Genomic DNA, 21,210 nt, shown 5'->3' with positions numbered 1-21,210 from the left:
GAAATACTCTCTGTAGTTGCTGTAAAGTTTTGTGCAGGAGATGGGAAAGCAACGTGTGCTTTTTCCCTCTGGATATGAGTGCTGGAGCAGGGGAGCTTTGCTCAGTCAGAGACCATGTTAATAAACACAGATTTGGTGCTTCCTGTACCCCGTGAAACTGAGCAGCTCTGACTTAGTTATAACCCCAGTGTCAAGAAAGACTTTTTCTACTTTCCAAGTCATTCTTGGCTTTTAAATGTTAAGCATTGTCATTTGGGAAGCTGCTACCACAGGCATTGGTTTTGCCCTGGGATATAGAGGCGAATGCAGCAGAAAGGGGAGGAGAATGAATACATGTGAATTAAAGACAATCCTTCTCCGAAACAGCTCCATAGTCATAAATAAACATGGTCTCCCCTCTGAGGGCCCGTGGGAATCAGAGCAGCTAGGAGGGGAACAAGTTTGAATTAAATACATTACGTTTGCTGATAAAAATCAATGGATTATTCAAGGGAAAAAGTACACAGCGTGTTCCAGTCACTCAGCAGCACAGCCAGGGCTCACGTTGGCTGGAGGACGTGAGGTAGAACCAGGCTGGCTTGGTGGGAGCCTTGCTGTGATCAAGGGGCTTCACAAACCCCAGCGAAGGCAAAGGGATCTTGGCAATGCTTGGAGACAGGTTCTAGTTTGAGCTTCTCTGGGGCTGCATGTGGCAGCTTGATCCAGCTGGGATTTGGGGATGCTGCTGCCCGCAGGGAGCAACACCCACATAGCAATAGTGGCACTTTGAGAGCTCCAGTTCAGCTGGTGCCTCGTGCAGCTGATCCAGACACGGAGTGAGGGAGTGAGGGCCAGACCTGCGGGGTCACGGGAGCCTGGGGAGCTCCGGGAGCTCTGAACACCGACTTCCCACCATTATTGTGGGAGGGGGGATATTCCTCTGCCTGCAGGCGTAGCCATGGCCTGGCTCCTGCAAAATCAGCAAATTTTTGGGAGTTGATTGAATAAAGAAAGGCTTTTGAGGACTGATCAGGTTTCTGGTTGCACACAATCAGGTTGCAGGGTTTGCTTTCCTACTGGGATTGTTCCCTAATGCATTTCCCCTCCCAGCCTGGGCCCAGGCCAAGCTGGGGTGTGTGGGGTTACTGTGTGATGGAGTTAACCACGTTCTCTCCAACTTCCAAGAGATCTTAGCCCGAATCTGGAGGAAGTTTTGAGCCCCTGTTTTTATCCCAAATACTTCACTTCCCTCAGCCCAGCAGCCCCAGGGAGCATTTGGAGCCTGCAGCTCACTTGGTCCTGCAGTGGGATTCACTTGGGGAAGCAAAGGCCAAGGAGTCCCATGGGGAGCAGGCAGGGACAGAGCACTTCAGCTGAGCCTCTGGGCATGTTCATAGTCATGGAATGGTTGGGTCAGAAGGGACCTTGAGGACCATCTTTAACTCTGTTCATTTCCTTTCTTTAAAATCAACACAACTTAAAGGTCTCACATGCCCTTCCCTTCTCTCTGCAGTTCACCCATCCCAGGAGCCTGGCTGGCTGGAGGGGACCCTCAACGGCAAGACAGGACTGATCCCTGAGAACTACGTGGAGTTCCTATAACTGTGGGTGTGCACAGTGCCACTGCTGAGCATTCCATGGTATCCATGGGGAGTCCTGCAGGCCCCTGTGCCCTTTGCCACTGTGTGATGCAGGGTGAGGACGCCCCTGTGCCCGCTGCTGGATGTTTGTGTGGATCAGATGTCACCTCCCATCCTTCGGCACTGCTGGCCTGTGGGGGAGCGGTCCTGGGGACATGGAGAGACTCCCCCAGCCCTGAGGTGGGGGTGCTTCAAGCCCACATCCCAGCGATGGAAAACCAGCCAAGCGACGGCCAAGTGCTCCGAGGGGCCAAGCTGAGACTGGGAATGGCACCCCCGAGCCGGCTGTTCCTGCACGGAGCCGCTCACGGGCTGTGCGGGGCATCAGTGAGCCCAGGGCCCCGGCCTAGCAGGGTCCCACCGAGGAGGAGCCGAGCCCTGCGCTCCCAGAGCCTTCCCTGTGCTTCCTGCCTGCCCCAGGCAGAGCTCTGGGTGCTGCCGGGGAGCACGCGGAGCTCTGGGGGCAGCAGAAGGGCTGAGCCCCGGGGCGTGACCGCTCCTTGTGCCGCCGGCTCTTGCAGGCGAGAGCGGGCCCCTGCCACGGGGCTGGCAGGGCTCGGCAGGCACCTGCTCGGCGCAGAGAGGGCGTTTTGGACCAAGCCTCCCAAACTCTTCTCTTTTATTTTAAAGGTTTTGGTTTTGTGGGGTAAGCCTCAGTCTGTGCGAGGTGAGCAGCCCACGCTGCCTTCCCGCTGCAGCCCCACACAAACCCCGCTCCTGTTGTTTGGCTCTTTGGTACCTCCCCTTCCCAAATCCCACTGTACAGACGCATCTGCCAGCGCCCAGGCCGCTGATGTGCCGTGCTGGAGCTGCCTCTGCCTCTCTCCAGCGTTGTTTTCCAGGCCTCCCCTTGCTTGCAGCCTTGTCCGTGCCAAGTCTGTGCGGTGCTGGTTGTGCCAGGTGAATTATTTCCATCCTCGCGGGGCATTTGCTGTTGCTGTGGCCAAGGTGGGGCTGTAGAGAGCCAAGGACGAGCCCTTAGCTCCACCAGGCTGGCTCCTGCCTCCATGGACACGCCAGGAGGGCTCGGCAGGGCGAGCGTGCAAATCCCTCCTCGTTCTGGGTCGTTTTGAAGGGGCAGGGTGGAAGAAGGAGCCCTGTTTGCAGAGCTGGGATTTTGAGAGCTGGAGTCGTATTTTATAAAAGAAAGTCTCAAAAGAGCCCCCAGCCAGCGGCGCTGGGGATGGATGTCGTGGCTTTTTGTAACAGTTTTAAAGACTCTGAGTGACTGAATTGCTCTATGTGTCACTTTTTATTTTTGAAAGAATTAATGTATAAATAGAGTATCTTAAAATATTATGAGGAAAAGATCTATATTTGGTATTTTTAGAAGAGCCGTAACGAGAGAAGCAAAGGACATTTGAAGCTGGTCACCGAGAGGCTCCAAACCCCCCGACCCTGGCCTGGAGCTGCTGCTTCCTTCACTCCATGGTGTCACTTAGAGAGAGGGGAGCTGAAATTTCAGCCCTCATCATGTTTCATCCACAGTAATTAAACTTCCTGGGCTTTTGTCTTGGGGGAAAAAAGGAGGAAAAAGGTGATCATTTTTCTCCTGCTTTCCAGGGTGGGTGGCACAGCTCATTCCCATGGGATCACACCATCTCCATAACACTCTGACCCCTTGGGGAACACTCTGGGCCCTTCACCTGGCTGGTGTGGTTTGGGCAGGGGTGAAGTCCCCAGACAGCCCGTGGTCTCTGCTCTGAGGTGTTGGATGAAGACGGTGAGAGGTTTGTAAGGATGGAATCTGGTGTTTCCCTAGCACGTTGCTGGTTCATCTCCATCCTTGGATTTAATAGCCAACATTTGTGCTATTTCTTGGCTTTCCTGAAGCCAAGGATGAGGCCAGGCTTTATCCAACCCTGGCATCAAATGGGGCTGGGCTGTATCCAGCCTTGGCTTAGGATGAGGCCAGGCTTTGTCCAGCCCCAGCCTCGCTCCATGCCTGTGGCTGGTGCTGGGACGTTGGGGCTGGTGCTGCCTGGGGTGGGGGTGTGAGGGCCCCTCCCTGGGGTGGGAGAGGGATGGGGAGGACTAATGGAAAGGATTTTTAAAAAAACCCGTAGTATTTCATCTGTCAGCACTATTTGTTTGTGGCTGGGACTGTCCTGAGCCACTCCCTGCTGCCTTCACGGGATGCTGCCGAGGCAGAGCGAGTGCTGGGGATGAATGGGAATTGCAAACCTGCCAAAAGCCCTCCCAAAAGGCATTGTGTGGGGACACGGCATTTAGCATTTAGGGACCTGCTTAGCAATGCTGTGTGAGCACCAGCACCGCGCTGCTTCCGCCGTGTCCCCACAAAACCTTTCCGTGCAGGGTCCCCCTTTGGCTCCTTGGATACTCCAGTTACTCTGAGACTGGAGTAAATTCCTTTTCAGAGGCACTTGGGAGCTTTTGGATGTGCTACCTAGAGAGTTTCTGGGAACAAAAGTCCCACGCAGATGTATTTACGAGATGTCTCCTGAAGGAAAGGAAATCAAACTGAGGCAGGAGTTATTGCTCTTACAGGAGAGCCAGTGGAATATTTTTTTTTAATTAAAACTTTCCAAAAAGAAAAAACTTGTCTGGAACGCTTACTAAATGTTCCCGTTTTGGGCCAGCTTTAATACTGTAGTAAAACATTGGTTTATTCCAAGGGAAATTAAAGATAGGAAATACTTTTTTAAACCAGCCTGACACAGCATTTGATGCTTAATATTAAATCATTATCAAAATGAAAGGAAAGCTGGGTGGTGACGCTGCTGCTGGGCAGAGCCTCTCCCATAGCCCCTGGCTGGTCACTGCGGGCATTAAACCAAAAAAAAGAGATGATGCAGTGCTGTCTGTTGGAACTGACATCAGAGGAGTCTCCTCGGGCAGCGCTGCTGTTTCACGTCGATGGCTGATGTTCCACAAGTGTGCCGTGAGTCTGGGTTGGGTTTGGTGGTGGTTGGATTAGTTGGGTTGGGCTGGGTTTGGTGTTGGGTTGGGCTGGGTTTGGTGTTGGGTTGTGGCTGGATTTGGGATTGGGCTGGGTTGTGGTCGGATTGGGTTGGATTTGGTTTGGATTTGGTTTGCAGTTGGATTGGGGTTGGCTTGGATGCTTGAGGCCATTTCCTCCTGTCCTGTCACCAGCTGCTTGGAGAAGAGGCAAAGCCCTGGTTCATGGACACCAGCTGAGCACAGGGATGGGTCCGGGGTAGCCCAGGGCAGAAGTCACCTGCACAGAGCCCGAGGATGCAGGGATGTGTTAGTGAGTGCATGGTGGTTTAATTATTCTAACGAACCAGAAACCTCAAAGCAATTATAGTTTGTACATTTGGGCTAATTCAGATTTTTAGCTTTTGGGAAATAAAGATTAAAAGCAAAGGTTTTTAAAGAAATAGCCATTTTAAGCTCTATTCTCTGGGTGAGGAGCTGATTGTTTGCAGATGGGCTCAGCTGGTAATTTAGCACAATGCTGACAGCTCACGAGGTAGCACCTACCTATTACTTATTGTAAATCCTCCCTTCTGCTAATGAAGCTTGTTCTGCTTCTAAACCTCAGACAAAAAGGTCTAGAAAATCACACCTGGGCTCTAAACTCACTGACGCACGCAGGAAGGGGAAAAAGTCTGCAGCAGCCGGGTGCCCCGGAGACCAGCCTGGCTCGGATTAGGTGGGAATGGCAGAGCAGGGTCTGGAGCTGGAGTGTGGGGGAGTTTGAGCAAACCCATCTCCACAGGGAAATTTCTGTGTCCCTGCTGTGTCCCCATCTCTGGGAGCCCCCCACAACCCCTTTCGCTTCCACTGGCTGCTCCCCCAGGCCTGCCCTGCCCCAGGACCAAGCTGTTACCCCGGACAATCAGATCATTAAATATCTGCAGATTGCTCAGAGCTTTAATTCACACCCACCTGTGAGTGAGGAGCAGAGCCAGGAGGGATGGGTGATGGGAGAGGCTCCAGGGATGAGCCCCAGAAGGGCTGGAATGTGGCTGGCAGTGAAGGTACCACTGGGGTGAGCATTTCCCTGGCACAGGGGGCTGGAAAGGGCTCAAAGCTCATCTCATCCCACCCCAGGCATGGGCAGGGACACCTCCCACTGTCCCAGGCTGCCCCAAGCCCCAGTGTCCAGCCTGGCCTCAGACACTTCCAGGGATCCAGGGGCAGCCCCAGCTGCTCTGGGCACCCTGTGCCAGGGCCTACTCACCCTCATAGCCAAGGATTCCTTCCCAATATCTAACCCTGCCCTCGGTCAGTGGGAAGCCATTCCCTGTGTCCTGTCCTTGTCCTTGGCCAAAGCCCCTCTCCACGATCACACAAGGTTCAGTGCTCATTTCCAGCCAATGGCACCATGTCCCCGCTGTCCTGGCAGCCAGCAAGGGGCTTTTCCCAAGGCTGCCAGCTTGGGAAAACCAGCTCTTGTTCTGAGCCGGTTCCCTCACCCAGCCGCAGCCGGGCCTGGCAGCACGGTGACAGCACGGTGACAGCACGGTGACAGCACGGTGACACCTCGGATGGATGGACCCACGCAGAGGACAGGGATGGAGCTGCCCTCCCTCTCCCACTCCCAGGGATCCTGGAGACGGTTTGTTCCTTTTCAAAGCTCATTAATTTTGCTGCAGCCATTATCTATCATAAATATTTCTGAGTCTGGGAGCTGCACGTGCTGCTTCTGCCTCTGTTTTACTGCTGCTTATTTTTCGCTAAGTTTGGGTTTGGCTGGGTTTTTGGTCAGTCCCCGCTGTTGGGTTTTGGTTCAGTTTTTGTTGCCCTGGGTGGTACCGGGAGCGCTGCAGCTCCGGCCCCGAGCAGAACCAATGACTCCCCGCCGTCCCCATCGCGCTGCTGTTTATTATTTATTTCCCCAGCAACGGGGATATATTTAGCCCGACAGCTTTGAGCTGTTTCAGCCCCATTATGCTCAGCAAATCCAGCAGCCCGGGGCAGCGAGCGGTGGCCGAGGGGCAGCGGCAGCAGGAGCCCCCCGGGACCCCAGGGGGGACCCCCGAGCTGTCCTTGCCCTGGGCAGGGGCTGCGGGTCAGGAGGGTGTGAGAGCCCCATCCCTCGGGTTCCCTTTGACTTGCCAAGGGTTGGGTTGGGCTGGGTGGATTTTTAAAAATTATTTTTAGTAATTGCTCTGTTCGAGGCTTGCAGGCCGGTCCTGTGTTTGTTTGGGGTAGGAACACGTGCAGCTCGGCTGCAGCCCAGCTGGAGAAATTCTGCCTGCCAGCCAAAAAGGGTAAAAAAAAGAAAGGGTAGGAGAGAAATGAGGAATTAAAACTGCTGGGTTTTAATTTTGGATTTGTTCTTGCAGGAGCCCAGATAGGGGAGTGCCGGGGCAAAGGCAGGAGCCCGGGGGGACCTGGGTCACTGCCTGTCCCCCCATTTCCCCTCTCAGCTCCTCAGGGATGCAGCTCCTCAGGTCCAGACCCTGGAGATAATTTCCCCTCCATGCTCTGCTCCCTGGGGACACAACCCCTGTGCCCCCTGCCCGGCCCTGGGCACACCAGGTCACTTTTCTCAGCAGGAAATGTCACCCCGTCCTCCTTCATTAGCAGCACAATTAAGTGCCCACATTTGGTGCTGCCTCAGCAGTTTTGCCCCAACCTTTTCATGTGGTTTGATCTCATATCAACAGATCCCATAATTAGAACGATTCCACTTACTTGTTATTTTTTTTAACCTAAGGTTCCCTGTTGTGACCTCAGAGAATATTCTTAATTATGCTCTGGAGCTGTGCCAGGCCTGTGATGGATTGTATATGGGTATTTACTGCCACCACCCCTCCTCCAGGTTGGATTTTATCAGCTGATCCATGGGCTCAGGCACTGGACATCAATGAACTCCCTTCTGTGGTTCCTCTCCGTGCTGCTCCTCCAGCCAGACTGTGATAAGTTCAATATTTACACTTTTTTATTTTGAAATGTTCATGTTCTATATATATTTACATAATGTATTTTCAGGTTTACCAATAATTAAAATTATCAGTAACCCTGGTAAGGAAATGCACCAAACTTGCTGGTCCCTGGCAGGAGCCTGGCAAGAAAAAATCTGGGAGCCCCTTTGGGATAACCAGTAATGTACAGCCAAGGAGTCTTTTATTCTGTAAAACCCCAGAATTTGTGTCTGACACAGCACAGCGCTGTGTGCCCAGAGCTCAACACGAGCTCAGGCTGCAGAGGGGATGCAGCCAGGGACAAACCAGCCCATTGGGGACCATCCCAGGGGCAAACATGAACTCAAAAGCTCCAATCTTAAATGTCAAAACTGTAAAAATGGCCTCTTTTCCAAACCAGTCTGAAAGGCCATCATTTTACTGGGATAATGTGAACACAGCAGAAACCACGAATTGCAATCACATGCTGGGCTTCCTCCAAATTTCTTGGAAGCTGAGGATAGAGCCCAAGAAAGCAAATAACAGCAAAACAAGGTGGCAGGTGAGGGAGAGCCCGTGTCCCAGCCCACCCCCAGGGCCATGGAGCACAGGAGGGTGCAGAGGGAAGCGGCAGAAATCCTGCAAGGAATCAGCTCGTGGGCCGCAGATGCTTCTGGTATCAGTGCTTCTGTAAATGGGATGGGACAAGGGGGATTTCGGGTGGAATGTGACCACACTGAGGACTTGCTGCACTTACCATGGGGCCAGAGCCCATGAGCCACTGAGCAGTTATTTCTCTCAGTGTCTGATGGCTCTCTTTAAAGCATCTTTCTGCAATTGTTGCACGGATCAACGTGGTTATCGTAAATCCTGTTCTTGTCTTGCCTCTGACCCCCATCTGCAGTCATCCAGCTTGGGAATTACCAAAGGGAAATTTATGTAAGCTTTGTTTTAATTGCAAACAATTTAAAGAAATCATTCCCTTCTGGGAACTCGGCCTTTTCTGCTGCAGTTGAGATTTTATTACAGCACGACTTGCTCTGTGGCTCGGGGGAAGGCTGAGCTGTGCTGTTCAGGGACTCGGGGGCTGGAAACGTCGAAAACTCCAACGGCCACATGGCAGGGGAGGAGCTTCATGGCAGCATCTTCTGTTCCAGAGCTGAGACTTTCTGAACCCAAGTGCAGCATCTTCACAGCCAGAGAGAGGCTCCTTTAGCACTGCCGACTTACCAAGTCCTTTTCCCTTTTTCCTGGGATAAATTCTGTCTCTGCACAGGACCCTGGCTGGGCTGGGCTCCCACCACCAGTCCCTGCCTGGGACCCCTGTCCCACCCCCCACCTGGGGAGCCCCAAGGCTTTTCAGTACACTTCCCTCTATCACTAATGTTTGGCAGCTGGCACCTGCCTTGGGACGGAGCTTTTATCCCATTCGGGTGAGTATCAGACACTTGGGAACCACTGCAGTGACAAAACACACTCAAGATCATAGAATTAAAGAGGGATTTGGGTTGGAAGGGACCCAGGGACCCTCAATTCATCCAGTCCTTCCCCCGCCATGTTGGACCCAACCCTCTCCAGCACCACAGTAAAAACTCCACAAAAGCATTTTGGAGCCATTTAATGAAAAAAAGCAGAATTTTATTATATGGTTTCTGTCCATTATTCGGCATTGCTGTAAATGGCTCACATTTACTGCAACTTCTGTACAGATGTGTGGCTTTGTATTACCAGAACAGCAAATTTAAATGAAAAAATAAATGTTCAACAATTCCACACAAGCTTTTACAGTCCAACATTTCACTGAGTAGGTGAAAACTACAGACTTGTTACTACAGAATTATTCAGCATGAATAAAAAACTACAACTTTTATTTTTAAACAGGAGTCACTGGTTTAATTTTTTCTTTTTTTTTTTTTTTATTTTTAATGCTGTTTAAAATTGCTGTGATAAAAATAATGATTTTTTAATAATGCCATACACTGGTATGATATAGGATTTGTCCCCAGTATATATCTTTTTGTTTAATATACAAAATAGAATAATGACCCATCGCTGCCTCTGCTGTTGGGCAGGGGGTTGGAGGTGGGGTGTTCCCACACACTCACAGCCTTCCCTCGGACACGAGGCCTCCGGCTGGAGAGGCCTCGACCGTCACGGGAAATTTGGTTCCTATGAGACGTCGATGGCTCAGCAAGCCCTGGCTGCAGACTGGGATAAGGGTAGAGCGTGACTGGTCTGTGACCGTGGAATCCCAGACTGGACTGGGTTGGAAGGGACCCTAAAGCTCATCTGTTCCCCCCTGCTACGGGCAGGGACACCTTCCACTATCCCACGCTGCTCCAAGCCCCGTCCAACCTGGCCTTGAACTCTTCCAGGGATATAATAATACAATCTTTATAAAATCTCACTCTAAGTCATGTCCCTGAAGTCCTCCCTCTCTGAAGTTCGGCTGTGGGGTGTTTCCCCCAGCCCACGTTCATCCAGGCACTTCCTCCTTTCCTACCTTTTCCTGTGGAAACGGCGAGGTCATTTTTCGGCATCGATTGGCACCAGTCCCCAGCCCCCCTCCCCTGCCCTCCCCTCGTGCCCCCTGTCCCGCTGTCCCCCTAAGGCCATTGCGAGTCCTGAGCTGCCCCCGCCGTCCCGGGCGGATCCGTGCACTTTGTGATAAGGCACTGAAGGGCCAAGGCCGGAATTCTCCCTGCTTTATCCAGAGTGCAGGGACTCCCCACTGCTACACGGACTACGGATAACAGGACACGGACTTCTCACTGCTGGCTACAGCACTACGGAGTCTCACTGGTGAAGTTTAAACTGAACAGCACGTACAGGACGATTTTTCCTCTAACATCACAGTTTCCTTTGTTTTTCCTTAAATCCAGAGACTAAAAATGAATATACAGGCAAACAGACACAAGGGGCAGAGAGCCTCTCCTCCTGTGTGACCGGTTCTCTCACGAGGGGATCACAGAACCCCAGAATTTGGGTTGGAAGGGATCTTAAAGCTCATCCAGTTCCAACCCCTGACTCCATCAGCTGCTGGAGTTCACTGCAGTTGCTTTTGCTGGCGAAAATGACAATTTGGGATCCCAGCACCCCAACCCACACACGCTGTCCCCAGGCTCCGACCAAGGGCTCTGGGGATGCAAGTAAGTAAGAGCAGGTTTCCCCTGACCCCAAACGCACCAGTACACACTCCTATCTGTATTGCAAATGGGTGTGGGAGATTCCCAATGACTTGGGCTGCAAGTTGTAATTAAAATCCTGACCTTTACCCATTACAAAATGTAATTCCTTACAGCTCAAAGAAGAGAGTTATTATTTTCTTTTATTAAAGATGCTATTTTACTCCAAAGTACTGAATATAGGATCTTTTTTAATAGCTGTAACATTCAAAAAGAGCTTTAAGAAAGGATGAGAATTGAGTTTCCTATTTCAGCTGGAAACCAAGGTCTGCTCACTGTAGAAATGTGCTGTGAACACCCCACACTCTGTATTTACATATTGCTGGCACCTGGATGTGGATTATTGCCCAATTTCTAAGCTGTTTTTGCTGGGGGAGTGAGGCTGTGTCTGAGCCCCCGGGTCAGAGCCGTGACAGTTTCTGCAGTGGGGTCTGGCTCAGCCGTGCCTCGGGAGCGGCTCCCGACCATACAGATAGGAGTATCCCACCCAAAGCCAACGGGATTTGTACACAGTGATTCGATAAACACAAGCCCAGCAAACCCTACAAGCACCCTTGGAGCACAGGTTTTCCCCTCTGAACAGAGCACTTCTTTGGATACCAACACCGACAGCCCCGGTGCTGCCTCCGGCCAAACCACACGGAACGGTTCCACTCAGCATATTTGTGACCCCTACAAAAAATATAATTACATGTATCATGATAAAGCAATCTGTCATCTAAAAATCATCCTTATTATACACTATACAAGCTATTTTACAATCATTTAATAAATTGCTTTTAAAGCTGCAGTAGCCCTTCCCTTCTTTTCTTGGATCAGCGAATATACTGATTATACATATTTGAAACTATAACTAAATATAAAAATATATTAGGTTTTGTATTTTCTCAGATGATCTTTCTCATTTCTATTACACAAACAATCTGGCCACTTTGAGTAAAAATCAAATTTTAGAGTGGCTTAGTAAATATTTCAGTTTTGAAATACAGAAAATTGTTAAGGTGCACGTAGAAAAGGCTACTACAGCTTCTAAATGTTGAAAATATCCTCATCAATGGCAACAAGGAGAAATCCACAAGGCCTATGGGAATTTATGGCACGCCAGGAATTCAATGTGAAGGGCTGCAGCCTTACAAAGACAGAAAGTTTGACAGACAACTCTAAGACCACGAACTCAGTAGCGGAGCTCTCCTGCTCTCCAGGAAAGAGGATGGAGCAGTCAGTGAAGGGTGGAGATGTGGAATTGGGTCTCTAACCAGGCGAGTCTGGAGCTGGGAGATCCAGTCCCAGCTGCGTGGACAAGTCCCCAGGGAGGAGGATTCCAGAATCCTACAGGAGAACAAACCCAGCTGCTGGGTGCACTCACACGTCCTCCCCTGTCCGCGGGGTCTCCAGAAATACTTGTGTGATGACAGCTTTAAGTGTATAGAAAACTGAGTTTCTCCACACAGAAGTAAACTTTTCTGAAGCTATGCATATTTTCCTGAAAATTTCCTGATGGGCAGTCAGGACTGATCTTCTTGGCATCAATGCAGCCCGTGACTCTTTGCGTTATGGCTGTTGCATCATATGCAAAAATCAGGCTTCTTTTTTTTTTTTTTCAATATATAAAATAACCTGCTCAGTTACATCCAGTTAGGACTGGGTTAATTTTCTATGAATCTGCATATCCAACACTTTTGCAATGTACCAAAAGGATTTGTTTCGTCCGGGTCTACTGAAATGAGATTTGAGTGTTCTCCCACCCACCCTGGCCCTTAGAAAAAGCCCAATTTTCATGGCTGCTTTGACAGTTGAAAGCGTTAGGTTAGAAAAGCCCAACCCAGTTTCACGTGAATCTACTCGAGTATTTACTGTCTAGAGGTTGTTTAGGAAAGCTACGAGCTGCCCCACCTTAAAAAACCAGCTGTACAATAGGCATCTTGAAGTATTACAAAAAAATTATGTAAGAAAAAATGAACAAGCCGAGTTCACGGTATATAAAGGAAATTGCTAAAACCAGACAGTAATAGCTATAAAAGGCACAACTTCCCTTTTCTGATATACACTTGTAAACTTTCTTCAGGTTACATGCATAAACCAAAATACTACCTTAACTTTAAAAAAAAAAAAAATTCCAAAACACTTTACTAAATTAAAAAAAAAAAAAAGCCTAAAAAATTGTCTCCAGCCAACTGCAGCAATTAATTAATTAATTAGCAGAATGTTCGTAACAGCCTCAGAGCTTGTCACTGGTGGTTTGATACATCCAGGGATGGTGCACGAGGGGAGAGAGAAAATTTCTGCCAAAACCGATTTCTTTTCCTTTCCTTTCTCCCCAATTCTTTCCCAAATGTGAGAAATCTCCACTGCTTCTCCAGCCTAACTCTTGGCCCTCTGTAAACCACATGTAGTGCATAATTACAAAAGAAACACCTGCGAGGACAAAAGGAACAAGGTCTGTAGGTTTTCTCTTTACAAAACAAAGCTATCGTGTGATGGTTTCTTAAGGCAACCCTTTGTGTTAAGGCAGTCACTTCTGATGAAACAAGAGCTTCTTGATATTTCCATTGGAATATTTTGGTATCTGATTGCTGATGATTTCTGCCAGCATTTCTGGGAACTCAATACTCATGGATTTATCCAAAAATGTCTGGAAGCAAAAGCTCAGAAGATTTTCAACCACCTACGAGTGACAAGACAAAGAATTACTTGCACACGAAGATGTTCAGAGAACATTCACCTCCCTCCTCCCCAACTCCTGCCCACAGGATGGGGCTCAGGCAAGACGTGCACAGGAATCCTCATTTAGTTCATTAATAAATATTGTCCATGGCACTCTGGTATAAACCAAACAAAGATTGTGCAAGGCTTTACAAACACTGAGGAGATTTGGTACCAATTCCCATTCCAGCAGATAAATAACACACACATGGATAAGCTAAATGAGATCCTTCCAGGTGCTTGGTACAGTAACAAGAAAAAACCCAGTAATTCTGAGGTCTCAGTTACCCTTGTATTAAACACTGCTTTGTGCTACATGAGTAATTAAACTGCCAAAGGAGACAGCCTGAATTGGAAATTCCTTCAAAATTAGATCACTGCTAACACTACACATAGTGCTGAGGCATTGTTTTAATGGAATTTCAAACTATTCCATAAATTCTGTACTCACTGGGCTCTGAGATAACACTGCTTTTAAAAGTCACATCTCTGCTTCTACTGCAAAATCAGTTACAGTTCCTGAGTCCCTCCTTTTTAAATCAACAGAACTTTTAAAAACTGAAGAGACTGAAAATGAGCTTAACTATACAATTAATTGCTGTGGATTGCACTGCAGAGGCAGCCTGAGAGGAGCATGTTCAAGGCTGTCAGTTTGCCTTTAGTGAGACAGCACAGGAGCACGACCTCCTCCTCCTCCCCGATATTTGTCCCTTTAAATAAAAAGAGCTGGAGGAGATCACTGTCCCCGCCCCAAACGTATTTCTCTGGAATGCCTGCAGCATTCCTGTCAGGACTTACATCATGCATAGAGTCCAGCAGTTTAGTCAGTTGATAAAATCGCTGCCAGTTCTGGCTGGAGTTCCCTTCCCTCTTAACGATGGCCTTGCCCAGCTCCTTGATGTACGTCATGCGGATCTCCTCAAACAGGGACTGGCTCTTCAGGCCTTCCTTGGGAACTGCAACATGGACACCAGCCTTTAAAACACTAAAACTGAAACACGTCATTATTTCAGTTCTCTTACATTGCTTACGTGGAGAAGGAATCTTCATCAGGAGCTGCGGTGACAGGACAAGGAGCAAGAGGGGAAATTTAGGTTAAAATACAGAATTCTTCTGTGTGAGGGTGGGGAGGCCCTGGCACAGGCTGTCCAGAGAAGCTGTGGCTGCCCCATCCTGGGAAGTGTTTAGGTTGGAATGAAATGAGCTTTAAGATCCCTTCCAACCCAAACCATTCACTTCCAACCCAAACCATTCTATGAAAATGAGCAAAAGGACTTGGACTGATTGAAATGACAGCAGAGAGACAAGGAGAGAGCAGGATGGGACAGGGACCAGCTGAACACAAAGCACAGGCCTGCTGCAAAATAAAAAAAAACAAACCTCCAAAGGTATCCCACCAAAGAACAGTGGGAAGGGAACTGGACCATGGAGGCAACAACACGCAGCCCTGGAAGCACTTTGATGCAGAACCACCAGGGCTGGAGCTCCTGTATTCTCCAGGTCCTGGGAAATGTGGTATTAGGAAGGTTCCATAAAAATGCTGCGTGCCCAGGGAAGAGCAAGGGCAGGATCACAGGAAGGCTTGGCTTGGAAAGGATCTTGGAAGATCATCTGGTTCTGAGCCTCCTGACATGGATCGAGTAACGGGACCAGGCAGGGCAGTGACAGGCTGGACAACAAACAGACTGCCCGAGCCATGGGGAATCTGGGCATGGACAGTCTGGGACAGGGATGGGACACTGAGACAGTGCTGGCCAGAGGAGGAGCTGGGACAGGAACCCGAGGCCTGGGGATTCAAATCCAGCTGCAGTCCTGTGCCTACATCCTCCTATGGGGATGGTTCTTCCAAAGGCCAAGGACCACCCTGGACAAATGGAGCATGGGGACTCCAGAGGTCCTTAAGGTGCCTCCTTTGAAGCCTCTGATCACCTCAGGGAAGTGAAAGAGCTGAAGACAGAGAAGAGAAAGAGATGAGACAAAGGTGACCGAAAGCACGAGGAGAGGACAGAGGCCATTAAAGCACATTCCCTTCCTCAGGAAACCCAACCTTCCCCACACTGACAGCCTCTGAGAGGCTCTGGAATGAAGTCTCTTGCCTGCCTTGCCTACACAGGAGATGAAACTTGTCAACTGTTTCAATACTTCACATGGAAAAGGTCTCTGAGCTACGTCTGTGTGTGAGCTACAAGCCTAGACCTGTGTGGGATTCCTGTTTTACTCCTCCTCCTCTTCTCCTGGAAAACTTAACACAGAAACACAATCAACAAACTCAAATTGTCAAGTCGTGGATTAAAGAGCTACAGAAATTTCAGCCATTCAGTTGCAGAAGTTCCACGATGTACCACTCACACAATGTATGTCCTTAATGAAATGAAGATAAATTGTCTCCCACTGGAAATCGAGTGGAGAGGCCTCTCTGGGCACTGCCAGCTCCCGCCCAGCCCCGCTGCTGGAGGGGCTGAATTCTGCCAGTGCTGCCTCCTCACCACTTCTGCCATGGAAATTTCGCCATGGAAATTTCCAGCTCCTGTAAGGAAAGTTGCCCTACAACACACCCAAAACACTTGAGGAATTTTTGGGAGAAATTTCAGAATCAAACAGGAACTGTTTGAAATCTGCAGTTTCAGTGAAGTTTTAAGTTCATACAAAGCCCACGGCCGTGAGAGGCTGAAAGTTCCCTCTGAAAAGAGCCCTTGTCCCAGTTCTGGGCTTGGCAGCGAGGCAGTGCTGGGCACGGCCAGGCTGGTGGGGCACTGGGGGAACTGGCCATGGCACCCTCACACCGCCCTGCCCACAGCCATCACCCCCTGCCCTGACACGTGAGCAGTGCTGGGGTTCCCATTCCTCCTGCTCCTATCCGGAAAAAGCCCAAGGTGAACAAATTCTCATTTCTGTATAAGAATCAATGCTATCACTGGAAACATTAAAGATAAGGAATGTTTACACCCTCAGTGTAATAAACTTAGTAATATTTACTTTTCATCACATTTCAGGTCCTTTCCAAGCCAAACCACCTGACGAGGATGATGCAGAAGTACCGAGGTACGCTGACAAATCTTCACTTGCTCTGCTGCTCTTGCTACCTTTCAAACATGCTGGCACCTCTGCCACTGCTCTGAACCAGACCCCTCGTGCCAGGCAGGAGTAGGAACACGTCAGTCCCTGCCTGAGGCAGCTCCCTTGGGATCCTGTGACCGTGGGATGGGAAGGGATGGGATTTCCCAGGACACAGAGGCTGTCCCGGTGCAAGATGCCCGGCTCACACCCGCCCCAGCACACACTCACACTCACACTCACACACACTCACACTCACACTCTCTCTCTTTGCTGAGTGAATCCCTGCATTGCAGTCGAGCCTGGGCTGAGCCCAGATCCACGGGGAGCTCCAGCCCCACAAAGCACAGGGAGAACAAAGTCACTGGATACCAGTGATATCAACAGAAGGGAAAAATAACACTGTAAAAGGTGCTTACACACAATCACTTAAATTAGTTATGTTGTCTCAGGTTAGTTTATTTCTGTATGTTCTAAAAGAACTATTTCTGACTCTGCACTTTGAACTTTCATGCAGTACAGGCAGAATTTACTAACCTGTGACTTGTTTAACTGCAGCATATCCTACCTAAAGATAAAAACCAGCACGTAGCATATTGTATAAATCTATCTCACAATATCTATTGCAAATCCACCACATACTTCTGTACATGCAAATGCAAAAAGCTTGGTATTGAGCTGTTCACCTACTTGTAGAGAGGAGAAGCAACGTCTTCATGCAGAGATACTCCTCGTAGGAGACTTGGAGCCGGGAGAGCTCTCGGGCCACCATGAGCATGTGCTTGCATTGTTCATACATACATGGGAGATTCATCCTCTGCCTGAGGAGTAAAAGCACAGGAATCAGAGAAATGTCTGGCTAGCTGCACGTTCTGGATCTGCTTTTCCACGCTGCAGATGAGGAGCTGTACGTGAGCCATCGCACAGCAAAGGACACTCAGTGAGCCCCTGAGGTGACTGCCTCGGTGACACACACAAACACTGGCCCCGAGCGTGGGACGAGCACGGTGACGTCCTGAGTCCCAGTGCCTTTACAAAGGGAGCCTGTCTGCACCAAGGACTCAGCAGCAAGCTCTGCTATCAGCAGCTGTCAGCACCAACGTGACACAGAAATCAAGTTCAGTCCGAGTTCCCCGAGCCTGGCGGTCCCAGAGTATCTCATCTTCCTAAGGAAACCTGAGGGAGTGTCACATTAAAACTGGGATTTCTCTGATTCTTTCAACACTTTTGAGAAGTGCACCTAATTTAATGCATATTTATAGATTTACCAGTATCTTCCTGTAACTTCTCAGTTTTCTAAGTGACTTTATACTTGTGCCTGTTTTCCTGAAGCAATGACCAGCACTGCAATTAAACTTCATTATCTTTGTACTGTAATAAACATGTTTCTAACCATAAATGGAAAGTCATGTTGACAACAAAAGGCAGATCTTGGAATCAGAATAACAAACATTATGTTTTTACATATTCTTTTTTTTCCTATTTCAGTGAAGCCTTGCATCAAGACAGGAACTCCTTTTATTTAATACCTCATCTGACACAGCAATCCTGCTTATGTGTGTTCGTACAGCTGGTTACTGTGAATATTGCAGAATTAGTTTTGAGTGGGAAATGAAGAACAGACTAATTCTGAAGAGTGTAAGACAGATTTATGCTTTTCCATGGGTTTTCTTTAGTAGAGAAAAAGACAAGCAAAACAACCCCATGCAATGAGTACAGAATCTCTCTGCAGTGATGCCAGCACTTCATTTTTTGTTAATGATGTGTCACCTTTCCTTGGTGTCACCTATGCAGCATTATAACCTACACAGACACAAAACGGGATCCCTGTGGGAGTTACGAGTTAGATTTGGTTATGAAACTACAATCCCTCCAAAGCTGATCACTTTTACACTCTCCCTTCCTTAGCCCTTAGGGAGGATTATACAAGGTACCCTCAATCATTCTGGGAAACCCGGAGTGGAAACAAGGAACAGCCCTTTCACCATGGGGAATTCTGATGGCTTTTGGAAGACAGAAATACCAACTACTGAAACTGTATTAAAGCAGACCAAGCACAAGTGTAAAACCCCAGCATTTGCAAACGCAGCTGTTGGACAATTCCTTCCACGTGGAACTGGAGCATGTGTGGCACAGCCCAACCCTACAGCCACAGCGTGTGGGCACTCACAGCAACCCAGACACCCTGGCTTTACCTCGGGATTCCAGCATCAGGGAGCACCAAGCAGGAACACAAAGTGCACAGGAAGTAACGCTGTGTGAAACAGGAGTGAGTGCAACGCTGGCTGTGGGATGTTTCTCAGGGCACTTGACACAAAGGCACCACTTGGCCGGGTGGCAAACGCTGTCCTGGCCCCTCTGGGCTGTATCAAAGGGCACCTCACTTCAAATTGAGTAATTTAAAGCCATTCTCTTCCAGGACTCAGCAGTTTTCCTCATGTAAAACTGTGCCCATTTCTGGGCAGAAGGTTAAAATAAACATTATGAAAGGGGTCAGCCTGTGGTTTGTTTCTGCCTGCTGGGAATGCAACCCATCCACGAGGCTGGGGATCCAGTGGAAGACACACAGATTTTGGGCAGTGCCAAGGCTACACAAGCTGTAGTTCCTAAACTACAGCAGCCAGAGCCCCTGTGTTCAGCGAGGTCTGGGCACAGGGCGGCTCTGCCCCGTGCCCGGTGTCAGAGCACGGGAGGCTGATTCACCGCCTCGTCCCAGCGCTGCCCCACGCGCTGGCAAGAGCTCCCAGCCAGTCCCATCCTGGCCAGGGCACATCAGATGATCTCAGCTGGCACAGGGAGCTGTCCTGGGGACATGCCCGGGGGGTCATGGAGACAGACCAGGACAAGGGCAGGGCTCAGGGCTCGGCCTGCTCAGGATCCCAGCTCCCCTCCCTGCACAGGGCATTCACCAACCCCACGGATTCACTCGCCCACACGCAAACCAGCGTAACACTGCAGGGGTGCTACACTCAGCTCATTGGAACAGACACAGTGCTTGGTGAGGACACCACACACCTGCCTTCTCAGCTGGAACCACCACAGAACCAGGCTGGGCTCCCTGACCTCGTCCTTGTCCCCCAGTATCTGCCCCCCGTGCCTCAGCCCAGGCCCGGAGCACAGGGACGTGCACATGGCAGAGGCAAGCACGGCAGGGCTCTCACACTGCTCTGAGTCACTCGTTCTGCAGAGCTGTACAACACCAAACCCCAATAAACAAGATGCTGCTGTTCCGAAAACCAGATGACACCGACTCCACACAAGGAGTTACAAAAGAATGTTGGGGAAAAAATTCAGGGAACAAGGCAATTGACAAAACATTGCTTATAAAACTGACATCACTTGTTCTCTTCCTATTGAAACCCACCAGCACAGCTACCCTGCATGGCACATGAGATCAGAAGGACAAATGAGTGACCTCACATCTCCCCAGCAAGGAGATACAGTGACAAGCATGGAACCAGAGTCAAAATCCTGAGGCCCAGGACTTCCAAGAACTTCTATCTCAAGCTGGACAGCAATTAAATGGCATCTGCTGCTCGATGAACACAACTGTGCACTGTCACTGTGCTCACTGTAATTTCGGGCACACTGTGACATACCCAGAGGACGAAAGCTGAGACAGAACCAGTGCCAGTTCCAGCAGGGCATGTTTTGAATCACAGACTGGGGAAACAGTTATACAATACTGCAAAATCACAGGTTTACACTCTTTCCAAGTACTAAATAATGGCCTAAAGCCTAAGATTTATTCAGCTGCCAAACTTTTCAACAGCTTGATTCAAGTTTCATGTGTGTCTGTATAAAAACATGTATAATATATATAAAATTGCAAGCTAGTATAGACATACCCCCATAAAAAAAAATAAATTACAGGAGTACAGACATAAAAGTGGAATATTCAATAAATATTCAATTTTTAGGAGAAGACTGAGCAAATTACTAATCTGCCAGTTTCAGATCTAAGAAGAGAATTTAATCTTCTCCACCACCACACACTGTGAGCTACTGGATGTTGCTACTCCACGTAGGTAACAGTAACTACACAGGAACACACTGGACAGGGCTGGCACAAGGATAAATGCATGAAGGACTGATGTTGCTCAGATGCTTGAGCAGATACATGAAGCTAAAGAAAGTCTAGTTAATCCCATAAAGAAATCAATCAATAACTGCAGTTATGCCCAATGGAACCACCAAGTCTTGGAGATGCCTCAAAGATGGAGTTTCCCTTCCTGAAGCTGAAGACACTGAACTGTACCAAACATGAGGGTAAGTCTTGAAAGCTCAGAAACTAAACCAATAGTTTCTAAACCCCATATAAAACCCAAAGAGAATTAAACCAGAAGCAGCTGCCCTTCTCTGTGGCCAAGGCAGTGGCTCTGTGCTCGGGTGTGGGCTTTGCCCCTGCCCCAGCTCTCACCTCAGCTATCCCACGTGGACACCTCTCATCACCCAAACCCCAGTGTATTTTTGGCCCAGCTGCCCCCCAGCTCTGCCTGTGCAGAGCTCTCACATCTCACTCGGTGTTTGTCAGGTTTTACCCTGAGCTGGCTCTGTTTTATTGAGGGATGGGACATAAGAAGTTATGACCAGAGAGTTTTATAGAGAAGCTGCAGCCCACTGGAGAAGGAACTGCAGTTCTCTCAGTCAGCTCCGTGTTTCATTGAAACCAAATGTCGCTCTGCTCTACGATTTACCAAACTGTAGCTGGAAGGAATTTGGGAATTACTGTTTGCTGTAACAGCATTACCCTTGCATTTCTGGGGGTTTTCAAGAGTACCAACACCTAGCAGTGAAGCTCTGTGGTTCTGA

At 49.2% G+C, this 21,210-nt stretch overlaps 2 protein-coding genes and 1 long non-coding RNA gene across 6 annotated transcripts in view; 2 read left to right on the top strand and 1 right to left on the bottom strand.

The window, feature by feature from the left end:
* ARHGAP26 (Rho GTPase activating protein 26) overlaps positions 1-2,915 on the top strand; it is a 101,537-nt gene extending 98,622 nt beyond the window's left edge. For both annotated transcript variants that reach the window (XM_069028635.1, XM_069028637.1), the window contains exon 23: positions 1,493-2,915. In XM_069028635.1, the coding sequence (XP_068884736.1) occupies positions 1,493-1,581 (89 nt within the window). In that variant the 3' untranslated portion in view covers positions 1,582-2,915. The remainder of the gene's footprint in view (positions 1-1,492) is intronic.
* Positions 2,916-4,980: 2,065 nt separating this feature from the next.
* Positions 4,981-8,997, top strand: LOC138118284 (uncharacterized). Of its 2 annotated transcripts, none has more exons than XR_011155079.1 (3): positions 4,981-5,584; positions 6,027-6,165; positions 7,270-8,997. It is a non-coding gene; the product is annotated as an uncharacterized lncRNA (long non-coding RNA). The 2 variants fall into 2 exon arrangements; XR_011155078.1 differs by having other exon boundaries at positions 4,981-5,595.
* Positions 8,998-9,072: 75 nt separating this feature from the next.
* The window catches only part of NR3C1 (nuclear receptor subfamily 3 group C member 1), a 61,131-nt gene continuing 48,993 nt past the window's right edge, over positions 9,073-21,210 (bottom strand). For both annotated transcript variants that reach the window (XM_069029167.1, XM_069029168.1), the window contains exons 7-9: positions 17,089-17,219; positions 14,143-14,300; positions 9,073-13,306 (exon numbers count right to left, since the gene is read on the bottom strand). In XM_069029167.1, the coding sequence (XP_068885268.1) occupies positions 13,154-13,306; positions 14,143-14,300; positions 17,089-17,219 (442 nt within the window). In that variant the 3' untranslated portion in view covers positions 9,073-13,153. The remainder of the gene's footprint in view (positions 13,307-14,142; positions 14,301-17,088; positions 17,220-21,210) is intronic.

The sequence above is a fragment of the Aphelocoma coerulescens genome, chromosome 13, assembly GCF_041296385.1.
Source record: "Aphelocoma coerulescens isolate FSJ_1873_10779 chromosome 13, UR_Acoe_1.0, whole genome shotgun sequence".
Classification (NCBI taxonomy): Eukaryota; Metazoa; Chordata; class Aves; order Passeriformes; family Corvidae; genus Aphelocoma; species Aphelocoma coerulescens.
This window is presented reverse-complemented; position numbering and strand designations above follow the sequence as displayed.